We start from the raw sequence: 17342 nt of genomic DNA, 5'->3' as shown, positions 1-17342 counted from the left end.
ACTCATTTTGTTTTTCTCAGAGTTTTCTTTTTTTGCGTATAAATAAATAAAAATAAGGTTTTACATGATGTGAATATTGTCAAAGCCTCACAACTTTAAAAAATGTTGAAAATTCTGAGAAAAACAATGAAATCAGTCATTTTAAACCACAAATAATCTGAAAATAGCATAATAGAGGCACTTTTCTCAATTTGTTTTTCTTCTGTTTCCTTTTCTTGCATATAAATTAATAAATAAATGCTTTACAAGATGTGAATACTGTCAAAGTCTAACAACTCAAAAAAAAATGCAAATCCTGAAAAAAATACCATCAAATCAGTCATTTTACAACGCAAAAAAATCTGAAAATAGCATAGAAGCACTTCTCGTTTTTTTTCTCAGTGTTTCTTTTTGCATACATAAATAAATAAAAATAAATTATGTAAATCATTTTAAAGCATAAAAACTAAAGAAATACTGCAAATCCTGAGGAAAAACACCATTAATCAGTCATTTTATGCTGGAAGAAATCTGAAAATGGCATAAATAAAGTTTGATTACTTTGCCATTTAAGTACTTCGAAATAAATATTATAATTTAACGTTATGTTTATTGTTTATGTTACATTTTTGTCAAGTATATTTCATATATATGATGATATTGTGATAAGTAATATAAAAATATCCCCGTTTAATTTTTTAACATTTTGTACATATATACTATATACACACACACCCACAGTACCCCCACCCACCCCACTGACAAAGGTCCAGTATTTGTCCAATGCATAAGCTCATTTGTCCAATGACTGTTATACCATCATAAATTATCAAAATAACCCATCAAAATGGCGGAATCTGATGCAAGTCAACTTTCACTGTATTTTTGTTATAGGGAAAACATTTTTTAAGTAACTTGTAATCTAAATCTTGGACCTTAATCTCGTTGTGAAGTTGTGAAGCACCGAAAGCGACCCATATTATTACTTATTAGACTGTTGTTGTTCTTCATGAATTTTCAAATGTACTTTGTTTTTACAAGAAAAGTTGTGATGCTCTCTACAGTATTATGTTTCTTTTTCATTATTCAAATAGGCAAATTTGGAGACAGAGAAAAGCTGAACGACCAATTTATTATTTGCCAATTAAATGACAATAGGCCACAGTTTCAAATGTAAAACTTTAACAGATTGATATTTTCAGTATGTGATATATCATAAAGTAGCTTTAAAGTAGCCTCTTCTTCATGTTTCTTCATGTACACAAAAAGCGTCCATTCGACAAGCTAATCCAGCAAAAAAAAAGTGATTAAAATCTCTCTAAAATGCAGAATTTAAACCACATAATTAAATTAAAATAAGTCGAATGGTCCAGTTTTTGAGAAAAAAAACCCCTTTCACTAGGCAGGCTACAGTCCTGTATATATATATATATATATATATATATATATATATATATATATATATATATATATATATATATATATATATATATATATATATATATATATATATATATATATATATATATATATATATATATATATATATATATATATATATACGTAACTTATATGTTCACAAGTAAAGTCTTCACTTTCGTTGTAGGCTAAATTATTTATAAAACCTTCTATTAACGATATTTAAGAAACTGCCAATGCAGTGATAATATAATCAACAACTAAATGTAGCTTAATTAGCCGTTAATTAATTTACGATCCAATCAAAACAAACGTGAAATGTATGAGCCGAGGACTTTGATTTTGACGCACTCGCGGACGCGGCGTGACCCGGAAATCCTGTATTTCCTCTTGTCGCATCACCCGTGTATCTTGTCTGTCAGCAAGCTGTTACTTACATAAACTATTCGATTGAAAATATGAAACATTTGACAGGGGAGTGACAATAAACCGCCGCCGCATTGAAGAATGAGATGCTGTTTTGTCGCTCGTGTTCGTAAACCGCAATAAAGAAGAGGGTTCTGGAAACGCTGCTGTTTACATCGAGACTAACACATTTATTTTGCTTCAGTTGGTAAGTGGATCCTCGTTAACCTATTGTGTGTTCGACAGGATTAGGACATATGTTTGTTTTCTGATTTCTTTGTGATAATATATTTATTCTTCAAACTATTCCAGTCAAATTGTATATTTTAATTGTGATAAGGGTGTGTCTGAGGGGAAAAAATAACAGATTCAGATGCAAGTCAGTTAGAAGACACATGTTCCTTTGTAAAGGGCAAACAATGATGTCGTTTGTTTTCACATTCCTAAATTAACTGCCCCGTATTAACCTAGAAAAGGCTCTTAAAAAGTTCATAACCATAATATTAAACACACCAGCATTTTGAGTGTGCTTTTACATAATGCAATTGAATGTTAACCTTTACACTTAAACATATCATATTAAGTTTAACAACGTTATTAATCACACCAAGGGCTTTTAAATTAGGGCAGTAGCATCGTGATACAGCAGTTACATAAAGAGGCAAATCACTTACAAACCATATTTAAAAATTTCATAATAACTTCATAAATAGTTCAAAAAAGTACTCGTATGTTAAACATTTAAAACTTGCTAAAATGTAAGCCTTATTGCCTCTGGAACAAAGGTGAATATATATTTGTTACACTATAAAACCCAACAGTCAATTTTATCAAATGAAATGAATGTAGTTAACTCAAAATTGACAAAGTTAATTCTACTCATTTAAAAAGAGTTTTGAACTCGGTGCTGAAGGTAATGAGTTTATTAAATACCTCATTACTAGGACCAGACAGAATCTGCTGACATTTTTTTTGCTATTTCTGCAGAGAATTTTGTAAAAAATCTGCGGATTTATGCGGAATTATTTTGGGGGATCGTAACTATAAATAAATAAAATAAAAATAATACTTTTTTTAACTTTCATTTAATGTTTACAATTCAAATCCATCTAGATCAGGGATGTCAAACTTAATTCCTGGAGGGCCACAGCCCTGCACAGTGTAGTTCCAACCCTGCTCCAACACATTTACCTGTAGGTTTTATACAAGCCTGAAGGAAAATTAGTTTGATCAGGTGTGTTTAATTAGGGTTAAAACTAAACGAAGCAGGGCTTCGGCCCTCCAGGAATTTAGTTTGACATCCCTGATCTAGATCCACTTATTAGGTAAACAAAGCAAGTCTCTCATATAATATGTATGCTGAAAGACAGAAAATAATACTTTACAAACTGTATTGTATTTGTAAATAAATCAAAGGAACACTTTTAAATTAATCAATAATATTACTGAAATTGTTCAAAAACAAAATAAATATAAATGTACACACATTTACACAAATAAATATGACTCAATGGGCCAAATATCTGCAGAAATCTGCAGATTTCTACGCGCACAGATTCTGTGTAGGCCTACTCATTACTTCAACTTAAATGGAGGAAGTTCACGGTACTCATAGATTAGTTTTTAACTCAAATGGTTTGTAGCAATCGGTTTCCTCACACGGTTTGGGTTGCTCTAACTTGTTGGGTTTTACAGTACTCAGTTGGTTTAAGTTCTCTTCATTTATTGGGTTTTACTGTGCTCAAATTGCTTCATTTACTCAAAGATTAAGTTCAAAGTACTCATTAGGATTAGTTTATGAATGTAAATGTTGCAATCGGTTTCCACAAATGGTTTGAGTTTTTGGGTTTTACAGTGTAGAAGAGCATTTGATGCTTCTAAACCTTTTTTCTAGAGGACAGTAGTATAAAAAAGGCTTCAGAGGAGGGGAATCATTTCCTATCACACTTAGATTTGTTTCTTATTATTTGCTGTTTATGTAACTCAGCTAGATTCAAGAGGCAAACCAATAATCTTGGATCAAGTCTTGACTAAGTTTTGAAGGCGATTTGTGTTTCAAACAGAAAGTGAGGAGAACCAGCATGAAAAGGAAAAGCTTGATATACTTAATATAGCTAGTATAAAAAGTTCTCTATTTTCTCTACACAGTAATAGTTCAGTTTCCTAAGAACATAGTTGAAATCAGAATTATTAAACCCCTTTAAAAAAAATCTTTTTTAAATATTTCCCAAATGATGCAAGGAAATGTTCACAGTATGTCTGATAATATTTTTTTCTTCTGGAGGAAGTCTTGTTTGTTTTATTTTGGCTAGAATAAAAGCAGTTTTTAAAGTTTTAAAAACATTTTAAGGTCAAAATTATTAGCCCCTTTAAGCTATTTATTTTTTTCCAATAGTCTTCAGAGCAAACCATCATCATAACAACTTTCCTAATTACCCTAACCTGCCTAGGAAACCTAATTAACTTAGTTAAGCCTTTAAATGTCACTTTAAGCTGTATAGAAGTGTCATCATGGCTAAGATAAAAGAAATCAGTTATTGAAACTTGTTGGAAATGTGTTGAGAATCTCTGTTAAACAGAAATTGAGAAAAAAATAAATAAACAGGAACCCGGCATTTTTATTACAGTGTATAGAAACTTCTTGTGTAGATAATCAGCATCATGCGTATCTCTTTTGTGTCTTAAACTGAGATGCTCAAACTAAGTTGGCCCATAGTAACCTTTGATTTGGCCCACCATCCCATCTGAGAATACAAGGGGAATGATGGGGATGGTTTTGAAACTGTCCATTCAAATTTATTGCAACCCTTTATTTGTTTTATTGTTAAAAGCTAACTGAAATTAAATGTTTTAACAAAATGATGTAAATAAATCAGATTTTGTTGAAATGTACATCTCACACAACAATGCAGAGACTTGGGTGAGCAATTCTGGGTTTGAAACTCCACTGGGTTATAAATATGATTGTTTTTTTTTTTTTAATTGCAATAATTTTAGTTTTTAACTCTTCATATGAAAAGGTTTGGGATAACCCAAAAGTAAATGTAGGATTCTTTAAAAGTAATATAACCCATTTCTACTGCCACAAACTTGATTTTGATTACCATTTTAATGATTTTTTTGCTTTGTTTTATTCCAGCAAAGAACGGAGCGTCCGTGAATAATCTGCTTCACCTCTGAGTGAGTTTCGTTGCTTTGTTTAAGCCTGGATGGAAGTCATATGATCTGTAGATCCTGGAACTGGTTTAGTGAAGCCCTCTGTGCTGTTTGCTGTGTGATTTTTAAGGGGTGTGGCGGAACTTTATCTGTAACTATTTTCTTACTTCAAACTTCCTTATACCCAACAAAGTCTGTGGAAGTGCAGCAAATCAGCTCCAGTTTCTAACACTGAGAAGAGATTTTAAAGTTGAAAAATAATTAAAAGATAAATTACAATTTATATACAATAAATTATAATGTTGTTTTATGTGTTTTTATAGTGCATTTGTAGTTTGACAAGTATGTGAAACTGATGTTCAGCAGGAAGACCAGAGAACTTATTTCAAGTTTGTTCCTGTAGTGTTACGGAATGTATACTAGATGGCGCAATTGCGTCACAATTATGCTCACTGTCGCAATTAAACTCTATCTAGATGCGTTTAAAATTGCTTGAAAATGTAATCGTTTTGGCTCAATTTGATCACCTTTAGGCTTGCTTCCTCTATCTGTAAAATGTAATTGATTTGCTTTTATAATAATTGATCTTACTGAATAGGTAATACTTATTAACCATTTAAATAAGATCAATTTTTTTTTCTTTTGCCTTAAATAATCTCTGGACTTTAAATAAAATTAAACCCTTTGAAATTAAAATAAAAATGTTTTTTTCAATAACAAGTTCATGAAATACACATTTAAGATAGATTGAAAATGATATATAAGAGAATAAATGACAGTAGTTCGTTGATGGGTTTGGGGGAAACATGCCATCATTAGAATTCTTTACTGTTACTTGCATGCATATATACAGTGCTCAGCATGAATGAGTACACCCCCTTTAAAAAAAAATATTTGTATCAATTTTCTGTGAATAGTCGATATGACCTATTGCTAAAAATGTCCACAAATCTTTTTTTTTTTCTTAATTTTATTTTTTGATGTTTATTAATTTTATTCAATAACAATATAACAGTTCAATAAACCCGTCTTGTTTAAATTCACCAAAATATATTTGCCATATTAACTGATAAATGAATAAAAATATAAATTCTCAAAAAGGGCTGTACTTATTTATGCTGAGCACTGTAAATGTGTATGCCTGCATGTAAATATGCAAGTCGTAAATTGCTCAGGATTTCCAATAACTTATCAAGTATTTAAAAGTACTTGCATTTCAGATATATGGATTCAAGAACTGGAAAGTACTTAAACAAACATAGGTCCTTGAAAGTGCTTGAATTAAATTTGAAATTAAATTTGTTTATGGTTTTATTTAAGCATTTGTACTCAATTTTCAACAACAGAACGAAAAAAAAAACTGAAATTCTTGAAATGAAAATCTTACATTTAAATCTTGTACAGTAACACTGACATTTTATCAATATTCCAGAAACCACATTTAAATATTACTAGCATTGAAAAAAAAATTTTTCTTTAAACATGATTTCTTTTTAAATGGTCAAGCATTTTAAAAAAATTTACGGATATTTTTTACATGGATATTAAGTTTAACATGGATATTAAGTGTAAGTGAAATATTAAGTGCTTTCACAGCGCTACATATGCTGGGTTATGAATTACAAAGGGGCTTGTTTTAAAATTAACGGTGGTTTAAAATGTCCGTGAATCTGCTGCTAGTAAAAATGTGGGAAAAGTTTAAAAATCCACCTGGAAATTGCTTGAAAACTGCTTAAATTTCACTTTGGAAAATGTGTGTGCATATTAAAAAGCAATCATTGTTTTTGTGTTTGTCACAGATGTTGGGGATGTGACCTTCTCTCACAATATGGTCTCAGCCACTCATGTGATCATGACTGTCCATCCTGTCCTGGTCCTGCTGCCCATCCTGGGACTCTTTGTGCTTCCATGTGCTCCCACACATTCTCTGAACGGCCTCACCATTGTGGCTAATAAGACGGTGGCAAACCCAGCGGACTGTGGGACTGAACTCTGTAAGTCTGCCTATTGTAGTCATTCCATTATAAATCCCTGTAAATTCCTTAATAGATTTTTCTACCTTTTAGTTTTAGTTCAAGCATTTGATGATAACATATTTGTATGGCAGGTTATTTGAAAAAAGTACTTTTAAAATGTGACAATTTTAAACTATAAATATATATATATATATATATATATATATATATATATATATTTTTTTTTTTTTTTTTTTTTTTTTTAATTTACTTAAGGTAGAGTTTGTGTATATATGTGAATCACAGCAAGACACAAAACGTTTATTTATATACACATATATATACATACATACTTGCATGCATACATACATACATGCATACATGAACAAATAAAAAATAAGTTAATTACAAAATATCTTTAATACAAATTTTAGATTGCAGGGTGTCCACGGGGTCTTAAATTGTCTTAAAATTCAAAAAGTAAATTGTAAGCCTTAAAGTCTAATATTCACTGAAATGTTGTCTTGTATGTCTTAAATAATTGTAAACTGGTCTCAATTTTCCTATGTTTAGGTAAAGCTAAGCCAAGTGGGTCACCATGCATCCAATCACCAACAATTAACTTTTAACAGAACTCTATTTATAACTCTGTTTACCAATATGGTTAAATTGTCCTTAACAATAAAATTTGTTTAAAAGTTCTCTGTGCGTTTATAGTCCATATATGGTGAGGACTCTGACCTGAACAGTCTGTTGTGTATACATTTAGTTTATAAATAATTTTTTTTTTTGTAAGATATGTTGAAGAATGTGTATGCATACAACTAGGGTTTGCTTGTTTTGACAGTTTATTTAAAATATGTGGCTAAGAAATAACTTGGTATATTATAATATAAAAAGTTCTGTATAAGTCTTTAAATTTAAATTATAATGGTCTTTAAAAGGTCTTAAATTTGGCTCTGAAAATTGCAGAAACCCTGTTATAAACAACACAATGAATATGTGATTATAACATTACATGAACTTTTTGTCACAAATCCTCATTTGTGCAAAGCATCATGGTCCTTTAATCTTGGTATGCTATCTGACATCAACGGAATGCGTTAGAACAATTTTAGTATGTCATAGAATACAATGTCTAGAAGAATAATTTCTATTTCTGTACATGTGGACAACATTTTTGTCAACGTTTTGTTGCTCATGTCATTCCAAACCTGTATAACTGACTTTGTGGTGCACAAAAGAAAATATTTTTAAGAACAATGAGAACCAAACAGCATTGGACTGGAATTCCTGTCAAAATGTCTTGAAGACAGAAAGGGATGCGTGATAGAGAAATGATGGCAGATTTTTCATTTTTGAGTGAACATTCGCTGTAAGTTTGGAAAACTATACAAGTGTATGATTTAAAAAGTCTGCGTCCACATGTTAAGTGTGACATCATGCAAAGCAGCTTCCAGGTCCAAGCATTCTTATCAAACAATGTCAGAAGACTCAACAAATTGTAATAATAATCATGACTAATATCTGATGGCCAGAAAGAGATTCGTTTTTTTTTTTTTATATATATATATATATAAATTGTTTAAATATTGGTGTCTGTGATGCAGCAAGTCCAGAGACTGTTGTGTCCACCATAATTTTAAATAAAATTCACTTTTGATGTGTAATCTGAATAGGGGAGCAATAATTATTGATTTTGGTTGTATGATTATAGTCTGAGGAATAATCACGGTTATCACGATTATTATGCATTCATTAATTTCAACTCTACTTGTTTAGAAAATCGCATGAAAACTCCTTATATTTTGTTGCGTTATTTATTGATGCTCCGTAATCAAACCAATTGATACTGCACAAAATAATACAAAAAAATTATTCCATTTCTCTTTTTTGACTTAAAAATAAGTGAAAAGGTTTTTAGCATTTAAACATAAGTAATGATTTTACAGTGAAAATAAATGACGGAAGAAGTATTTAAATAAAATAAGAATGAATGAATAAAAATTTTATTTGTCTGATGCAAGTCAAAGCTACATATTAGCAACAATAAGCAAATGCAGAAATGTATAATTGACATAACTTAGTTGCAGAGGGGGGGGGGGTTCGTACAGTAACATGACATTGAGAAGCCTTTACGATTAATTAAGCATGACAAATTAAAGCACGGTCATAGTGAAAACGGTTAATCGTTGGATCACTATGTACAATGTTGTATACATTGCGTCATACGTCAAATATGTGAATAACTGGAAATAACGAACTTGTCCGCACAAAAGACGCGATATGTGACCGGCTCTTACGTGCGATGTGAAAGAGGTATCAGATGATAGCCTCAGCCATAGTTAATCTAGTGTGTGTGCGTATCAGCTTCGATGTACAAGCTCGGAACTTTAAACTAGGGTACAGTTGGCATAACTGTGTTGCAGCAGTTTTGTTCTGTGCAGAAAGGCAGCGTTGAGAAACCTTTACATTTAATTAACTGTTACTAATTAAAGCATGGTTATTAGTAGGGGTGTAACGATTTATCGTTGTACGATTTATTGCGATGCAAAAATGTCTCAATATGCATTGTGGCGTTATTACGATTTGATTACGATATGACGTCCGTTTTCTCTTATTAGTTGAGCTGTTTGCACAAGAGCTACGTTCCACCTGCTGTCGCACGCGAGTTCAGATTGCAGCAGCAGTAATGTTAGCATACCAAGATGAGTGGAGCTGAAATAGAGGATGGCCCATCCTCTCAAGATCAGACGTCTGGCAACATTTCGTTTGTACAGTCATTGCTTTAGACTCGTCCGCTTTTTGACACGCATACTGGGTCAAACATCCTAAGTTTTAAAGTCTTCACAGTGATTTACATACTTTGCACAGCGACAGGGATACCTCCTAATGGTGTTGAAAGAGTCACATACTGTATTTATAAGGTACAATTCACCCTAAAATATTATTCTGTCTTCATATAATGTTCCCGCCGCAAAATCGCACATGACGTGAGCTGTTACTACAGAGGGCGGACTGATAGACGCGCGCGTATGGCAAGCTGTTTTAGCATTTAAACCTTTGTTCTGACTATCCATAAATATATTTAGAGATATCTCTAATTATATTTTGACTAGTCATAATTATAATTCGACTAGTCAGAATGACAATTAGAGATATCTGCTATTACAATTGTACTAGTACAAAATCAGATTCTAGATATCTGCAAATATATTATGACTAGTCATATTCCTCCATTGACTTCCATTGAAAAATATTTGCAGATATCTCTAAATGAGTTTTAACTAGTCACAATTGTAATTAGAGATATCTCTAAATGAATTTAATTAAATATGAATGAAATACCTGGAAATGTGGATTTTTTTTTTGCACACACAAAAAACGCAAGTGACCAAGCAAAGCCTTAAGCTCTTACTGTTAAATTCAATTGAATAGAAAGCTTATTTTTTTTGCACCTTTACTTAAATTGTTCCTTAATTTTGTCTCTGTCATTTCAATAATATTTTTAAGAAGTTTTTAAATTGTTTTATTTTCCAGAGACAGGCCTGTTTAATTTATTTTCTTAAAGAAGGTTAAGTTTAACAAGTTGAAACAAAAGAAATACATAAAAAATAGTTTACTTGGTAAAATTTGCATTTCAGTTTAATTTTCAATATTTATTCCAAATATCGTGATACATATCGAATCGTGAACATTATATCGTGATACACATCGTATCGTGAGCTGAGTGTATCGTTACACCCCTAGTTATTAGAGAAACCGGTTAATTGTTGCATACCTAGATCGGACTAATAAGTGGTCATAAATTAATATTTTCTCAATTAAAATTCAGGCTTAGTCCTGGAAACAATATTTCATGCGTCACGACCTTACAAGCGGAAAAGGCAAGTGACAGTCCCATCAGCTGGCCAAAGCTCTAATATAGGACATCTTTATAGTTGGTTGGTGCGTGATTTGATTTATTTTTCCACTCTTTTCTAGAATTAATCCAGCCCTTTTTATATTTTCAGTTTTTTTGAAGTGCTTAAGAATGAAATGCAATCTGCGTGCAAAGTTAAGAGATAATACAGAGTACCTGTGGAATATCATTTTTTTTTTTTTTTTTTTTTTAAAGTAAAGCCATATGTTTTGTTTTGCCTGTTTATACATCATGTTTTCCTCTTGAAGGACGTGCGCTTTCAAAGAGGGCCATGTGTTTCACATTTAAGATGAAAGGGAGGCCTGGGCTGGCTGTTCTGCTTATGCGCCAGGCGCTGCTTCAGCGGGTCCTTCCCTTCTTCCAGTCCTCATCAAGACATGCTCTTTTTTTTAATTAAATCACTTTCTTTTTTTCCCCTCCTTTCACTTCGGCCACACACGTTGCACTTGACTATCTTGCCACCTCTGTAAACAAGCAGACAGCCCAAATGACCCCGGGGTGGTGGGGTTCTGGCTTTGTGTTTGGGGGTAGATCTTCTGGCCCTGCCCCCCCATCCCATAACACACACATACATACAAACGTCGGTATTGAGTTTCCATCATGTTAACCGTATAGAGATCGAACGCAAGGTCAGAATCGCCACCGCCATCTGGAAGTCTGCAATGTTTGGAATGATGGCGAGCTATAAATACATAAGCATTCCACATTCCAGCGGAGGGAACGGTGTGTTTTTTCGACACGTCAAAGACCAATCAGACCTGTGGCGACTGCAAAAATCAAGCCAGGTCCTCTATGGTTTCATACCGGAATCCATTTGCTTGTGGATTGGTTGGTTTTTCTGCTTTTTACAGCTGGAGAAGTGTTTAAAGGAGGGGAAAAATGCAACCAATGCAGCTGGCCTCTCGATTTAGTGTGTCAACACTGACCAAGTGATGATTCAAGCTCCACTTTTTTACCTCACCGAATTATTGATTCACCTGGAGCTTTTAAACACTCGCTGATTGTCCATTGGCTCGCTCCAGGAAAAGAAATGGGGGCATTTTGGAGCTTTTCTGCAGTGCCAGCGCAAGCACATTCTTTCTAGCCCCGTTGGTCCCGCCGCCTGCTTAAGTAATCAGGGGAAGTGGGAATAAGGAAAAGAGTGGAGACGGATGTTGAGGTTGAGGTGTGCTGTACCTAACGCACACATGGCTGCTGGGATGGGATCAAAGAAAGGTGCGGCGAGGCCTGTTTTTCCTCCCAGACGTCGCTCGTTCTCCAAGACTGCAGAACTCAGGATATGCAGTTTGACATCCAGTAATGAGCATTAAGGGAGCGTCTTTGTCCCAATGAAAACAACCTGAGGTTGATGAGTCACAGATCGCACTGCTCATTTTATTTCACATTTTAGAGCCGGCTGTAAAATATATTTCGCCGTGACACTCTAAAAAGAGCATTTAGAAACTTTCTTTGGGTTATTTGTCCTATTAAATTTGGATTATAGCTGTTTTTAATTAAGCTTGGAAATTTTTGGTATTGATATTTGGGGAACGTCTAATATTGGTGAAACACAAGGTTACGTTTACTAATCTCGTTTATTTCCAAATGTTTATTTGTACGGGATTTGTTTAAAGGGACAGGATGCTCAAATAAACTTTAATTCAATATACTCACCTGCGGGCCATTTTGTTTTTCTTCAGGAACACAAATACTTTTTTAAAAGCTGAAACTGTTCATGCGATAGTTCCTTCTTCATTTATTCCAAACCTATGGCGTGAAATAAGATATTTTGAAGAATTCTGGATGGATTTGTACCCATTGACTGGCCTAGTAGTTTTCTTTCATTCTACTGAAGTCAGTGGCTACCATCAATCAGCATTTTTCAAAATATCTTCGTATTAATCCACAGCCTCTGCAAGCATCTTACTTGGTACAATTCAAATAATCATCGTGATTGTTTTTGTTTTTTGTTTTTCAGGTCCTCAGAACAAATCCTGCACCAATGCCTTTCTCTATAAAGAAAAAATGTGTTTTCTGATTAGCTGTCCAAATCAAACCCAGAACTCGTCTTGTGGAAATTACACTAATTTCATCGACCTGTTAGTGGAACAAGATGCAAACTCAACAGGTAATACTTTTATCCTACCGTATGATCTCAGTGCTGTTCTTCTTTAAGATTTCTTTATTTTACCCCCTCATGCAGTGCAGCATCACAACTCCAGTGCAATATCTCATTTTTTAGCATGTTTTATTAGAGTTTTTATGTCTTATATTCAAATATGTTATTTAATTATTTATTATCTAATGCATTGGACTAGTTTTGTTCAGTTTTTATATCTTATTTTCTAATATAGTACAAGGGGATATGTTATTTATACATATCTATTATTGGTTTATTGATTATTATTGGCTGCGTTCACTGATTAAAACCAACTCTAGAGCAATTGCGATTGACAAGATATGACCGTAAAACTACAATGCGGATGTTTATTTGTTTTTTTCTTGTCTTAGTCGCAGTCTTTTTCATAACACTTCAATATAGTTACCATTAAATTTTAATTTCTGTGTGTCACGGTGTAAATTTTGGCTCTATTTTGGCTCTACTCCACCAATAAATATCCTTCACATGCACAGTGATCTTCATTTGACCAAAACACAGCATTTAAAGTGTTTCCTCGGATATAGAGTTAAAAATTAAAGCTGGCTTTCATATGCGAGTCTTTTTCAAACCAAGACAGTACACTGGTTTGAACCAACAGGAGGCAATGATGACGCTTTTATGCTGGGCTCACACCAAACGGGCAGTCCAGTATTTACAATAATAAATTAAATGGTGAATTGCGTACTAATCATTGCAAACAGGAGAACAAAGGCGGATTACCATCCCGCAGGCAAACAACAAAATATGTGACTCATTTGCTGTGAATGTGTGGAATTCCACAACTCAATGCAATATCTACATTTTTTTTAGCATATTTTATCATCGTTTCAAAATCTTAGATTATTTTTATTTAATTATGTATCTCTTGTAGTCTTAGAAGTTACGCATCTTAAGCAGAAATGCTGCAAGTTCCATCGTATCCTGTGTACAATGCCAACAAAGCTGTCTATCCTGTTCTAAGATTGTATTGGATCAGTTTTATCAGCTTATTTTCTAATATTATTAGTAACTCGCATTGAACGATTCATTTAAGGGGACACGGTTAAGGACGCCATTCATACCAAACAGGAAACAAAGTATTTACATGAGTAAATTGCATACTAATCAATGCAAACGTGAGAAAAAAGGCAGTTTACCATCCCGCAGGCGAACGTCAAAATATATGCGATGCGTTTGCTGTGAATGTGTGGTATTCCACAACTCGATGCGATCTCAATTTAGCATATTTTAATCATTGTTCCAATATCTTACATTATAACTAATTGTATTTAATTGTATATTTTTGTTAAATTATGTTTCTCTTGTATACTTAGAGGTTATGTATCTTAAGCAGAAATGCTGCAAGTTCCATTGTATCCTGTGTACAATGGCAGCAAAACTTTCTGTTCTTTTATATGATTGCGTTGGATTAGTTTTGTTCAGTTTTATTAATTTTCTAATATTATTTTCTAATATTTTAAGTAACTTGCACGGTTTAATTCAAGGAGGCCTGGTTTAGGACCCCATTCACACAAAACAGGGAATCGAGTATTTACATGAGTAAATTACATACTAATCAATGCAAACATGACAACAAAGGCAGATTACCGTCCCACAGGCGAACGACAAAAAATATGCGATGCATTTCACCTAATTTCCATCTTCCGCGTTTGCTGTGATCCCCAGTTGGTTTCCAATATTTTGGAAATCTTCACCCTGGTCTGAGTTTGCAGAAAGGTTTGGTTTGTCACCTTATAATGTGTTTTCTTGTGAACAAACAGCGAAAGCGTACAGAACAAAGTGTGGTTTTGAAATTACCTGTGTAATTGCAGTACTATCAGCCAGATGTCACCATCCGCTAACCCAAACTTTGTTTTTGCAGACTCTGTCCATGTGAACAAAACTCAGACTGACGAATCAGAACTTCCCCTTCAGTCTTCTCCCAACCAAAACTCTTCCCAACCCACTTCAAACAGTTCTTCATCCAATACCACTCAAACATCAACACCTCAAACGAATGTCTCAAACTCAACAATAACCCCAACAGCGACTGTTTTTCAAAACAATATAACCACAGCGCCAACCCCCACAACACCGAAGCCTGCCACTACTGTCGCAGTGCCAAATAAACCCATTCCAACACCAGCCATAACGTCCACAAAACCAACCACGACCACCCCTCCAACAACAACCAGCACAACGACAGTTGCACAAACCGCAAGACAGCCTTCGCCAACAGGGACAAATTCATCCACCAACATCTCACCATCAGTGCCTACAACACCTCCATCCATTCCTTTAACCAAACCACTCCAAACTTCTCCCATTCCAACAGCCGTTGAGAAGCCACCACCAAAAACCTCAATGAACCTGCCAGTAGTGGTTCCCACACTGCCTAAAGACGTTCCCAAAGGGGGCAAAGCTATAGTGGAGGTGGCCGGAGACCCTTTGACCAGCCACCTATTAAACACAAGCTCCCTATTGGCCGTTCTACTTTTCGGCCTACTTTTTTTTGTGGTTGCTGTGGCTCTTTTCCTTAAACAAGCGTACGAGAGCTACAGGAGGAAGGACTACACTCAGGTTGACTATCTCATCAATGGAATGTACGCCGATTCAGGGGTTTGATTTCATTGTTTACGTTTGGTAGCAGATCGACTTTGGTAGCACGCATTTCGGGTTGAACAAGATGGTTTGGCGCGTATGTTTCATTTCTATGCAGACTTGGCTTCCACGTAATTTTTGGCACCACGGGGCTGAAGCCTTAGTATTACCTTAGCCCTCATCCTTCGTTCGACGAATGTCATTAAATAAGGGATTCATCGTGCAATATTTGGAAATGTCCGGTCTGGTGTGTCACGTCCAGTGTTTCATCCGCAGCGGGCGAGTTGGCTGCAATAATTGCCTTTTTTATGTGTGTCGGAACGGTTCAGGAACGTTCAGAGAGTCGTTTATGAATTATTGCCTCTTTTCGTATTTGTACGCGTGAGTGAGGAACAAATGCCAAACCAGGAATCGTGGAACAGAAGCACATTATCGTAAAGCCAAGGGAATAACTCAGCCATTGCGTTTTTGGTGTCAGGAACAAAAGATAAGTAAGGTATGAAGTGTGATCGTTTGATATGTGCCAAATTGATTTTGTAAGTCTTAATAGCTGCACTGTTAAAAAAAGAAAAAGAGATATATAATAAAGAACTTACTTTGCACTCGGTCTTGTTTTATTGTGTGTGAAGTGTCTGCCTCTGCTAGATGTTTACTTAACCGTGATCCATGATTTGGCCGTCGTGGAGTCTGTGCAACCACGAAAATGCGAGCTTTCATCATTGTGGCGCTTCTGTGTATTTTCAAGGGCTCTGGGGAGTAAAGGAAAACTAAAATGAAAGCTCTACAAGTCAAATTACAATTTTACAACTTTGTGTGCAGAAAATAGCAATTATACTTGTGGATTTGTTTTCAAATTCCACTATTAGTTAATTGTACATATTTCACCCCAATGTTTTTATCTTTTTTTTTTTTTAGTAAAATCTTGGCTATTTTTTATAATAGTGTAGTGTGTTGTTGGTTAATGTGACACAGCAGCACATGGTTTTGTTCAATATTACAATGACATTCAATAAATTTGTGTTTGGATGCATAATAAACATTACGTTTCATATGATTTTGCCCTTTATAGTTACACTCACTGGCCACTTTATTAGGTACACCTTACTAGTGCCGGGTTGGACCCCCTTTTGCCTTCAGATTTGCCCTCATTCAACAAGATACTGCAAATATTTCCCAAAAAGTTTGGTCCTTATTGACGTGATAGCATCACCCAATTGCTGCAGATTTGTCGGCTGCACATCCATGATGTGAATCTCTTGTTCCACAAAATCCCAAAGGTGCTCTATTGGATTGAGCTCTGGTGACTGTGGAGGCCAATTGAGTACAGTGAACTCATTGTCATGTTCAAGATACCATTCTGAGATGATTCGCGCATTGACATGGTGCGTTATCCTGCTGGAAGTAGCCATCAGAACATTGATACACTGTGATCATGAACGGATAGACATGAACAGCAACAATACCAGGTAGGCTGTGGCGTTGACTTGATGCTCAATTGGTACTAATGGGCCCAAAGTGTGCCAAGAAAATATCCCCCACACCATTACACCATAACCAGCAGCCTGAACCGCTGATACAAGACAGGAGGGATCCATGCTCTCATGTTGTTGACGCTAAATTCTGACCCTTACATCTGTATGTCGCAGCAGAAATTGAGACTCATCAGACCAGGCAACGTGTTTCCAATCTTCTATTGTCCCCGAGTCAAGCTAATGTATGAACCACCAATCAGACGATTCCTAACTCGGTATAAAGTCTTCGGCTGCTGCAGGCCATCCACCTCAAG

General features: G+C 34.6%; 1 protein-coding gene across 1 annotated transcript; it reads left to right on the top strand.

Annotated features, from left to right (window-relative positions):
- Positions 1-1762: 1762 nt before the first annotated feature.
- wu:fa25f02 lies at positions 1763-16158 on the top strand. Its single transcript, XM_685812.11, has 5 exons — positions 1763-2011; positions 4943-4983; positions 6759-6953; positions 12794-12943; positions 14838-16158. Exons 3-5 carry the CDS (start codon positions 6788-6790, stop codon positions 15578-15580), a joined length of 1059 nt encoding a protein of 352 aa, XP_690904.5. The 5' UTR covers positions 1763-2011; positions 4943-4983; positions 6759-6787; the 3' UTR covers positions 15581-16158.
- Positions 16159-17342: the final 1184 nt, after the last annotated feature.

The sequence above is a fragment of the Danio rerio genome, chromosome 25 (genome assembly GCF_049306965.1).
Source record: "Danio rerio strain Tuebingen ecotype United States chromosome 25, GRCz12tu, whole genome shotgun sequence".
Lineage (NCBI taxonomy): Eukaryota > Metazoa > Chordata > Actinopteri > Cypriniformes > Danionidae > Danio > Danio rerio.
Note: the sequence above shows the minus strand (reverse complement) of the source record. Positions and strands in the feature narration are given on the sequence as shown.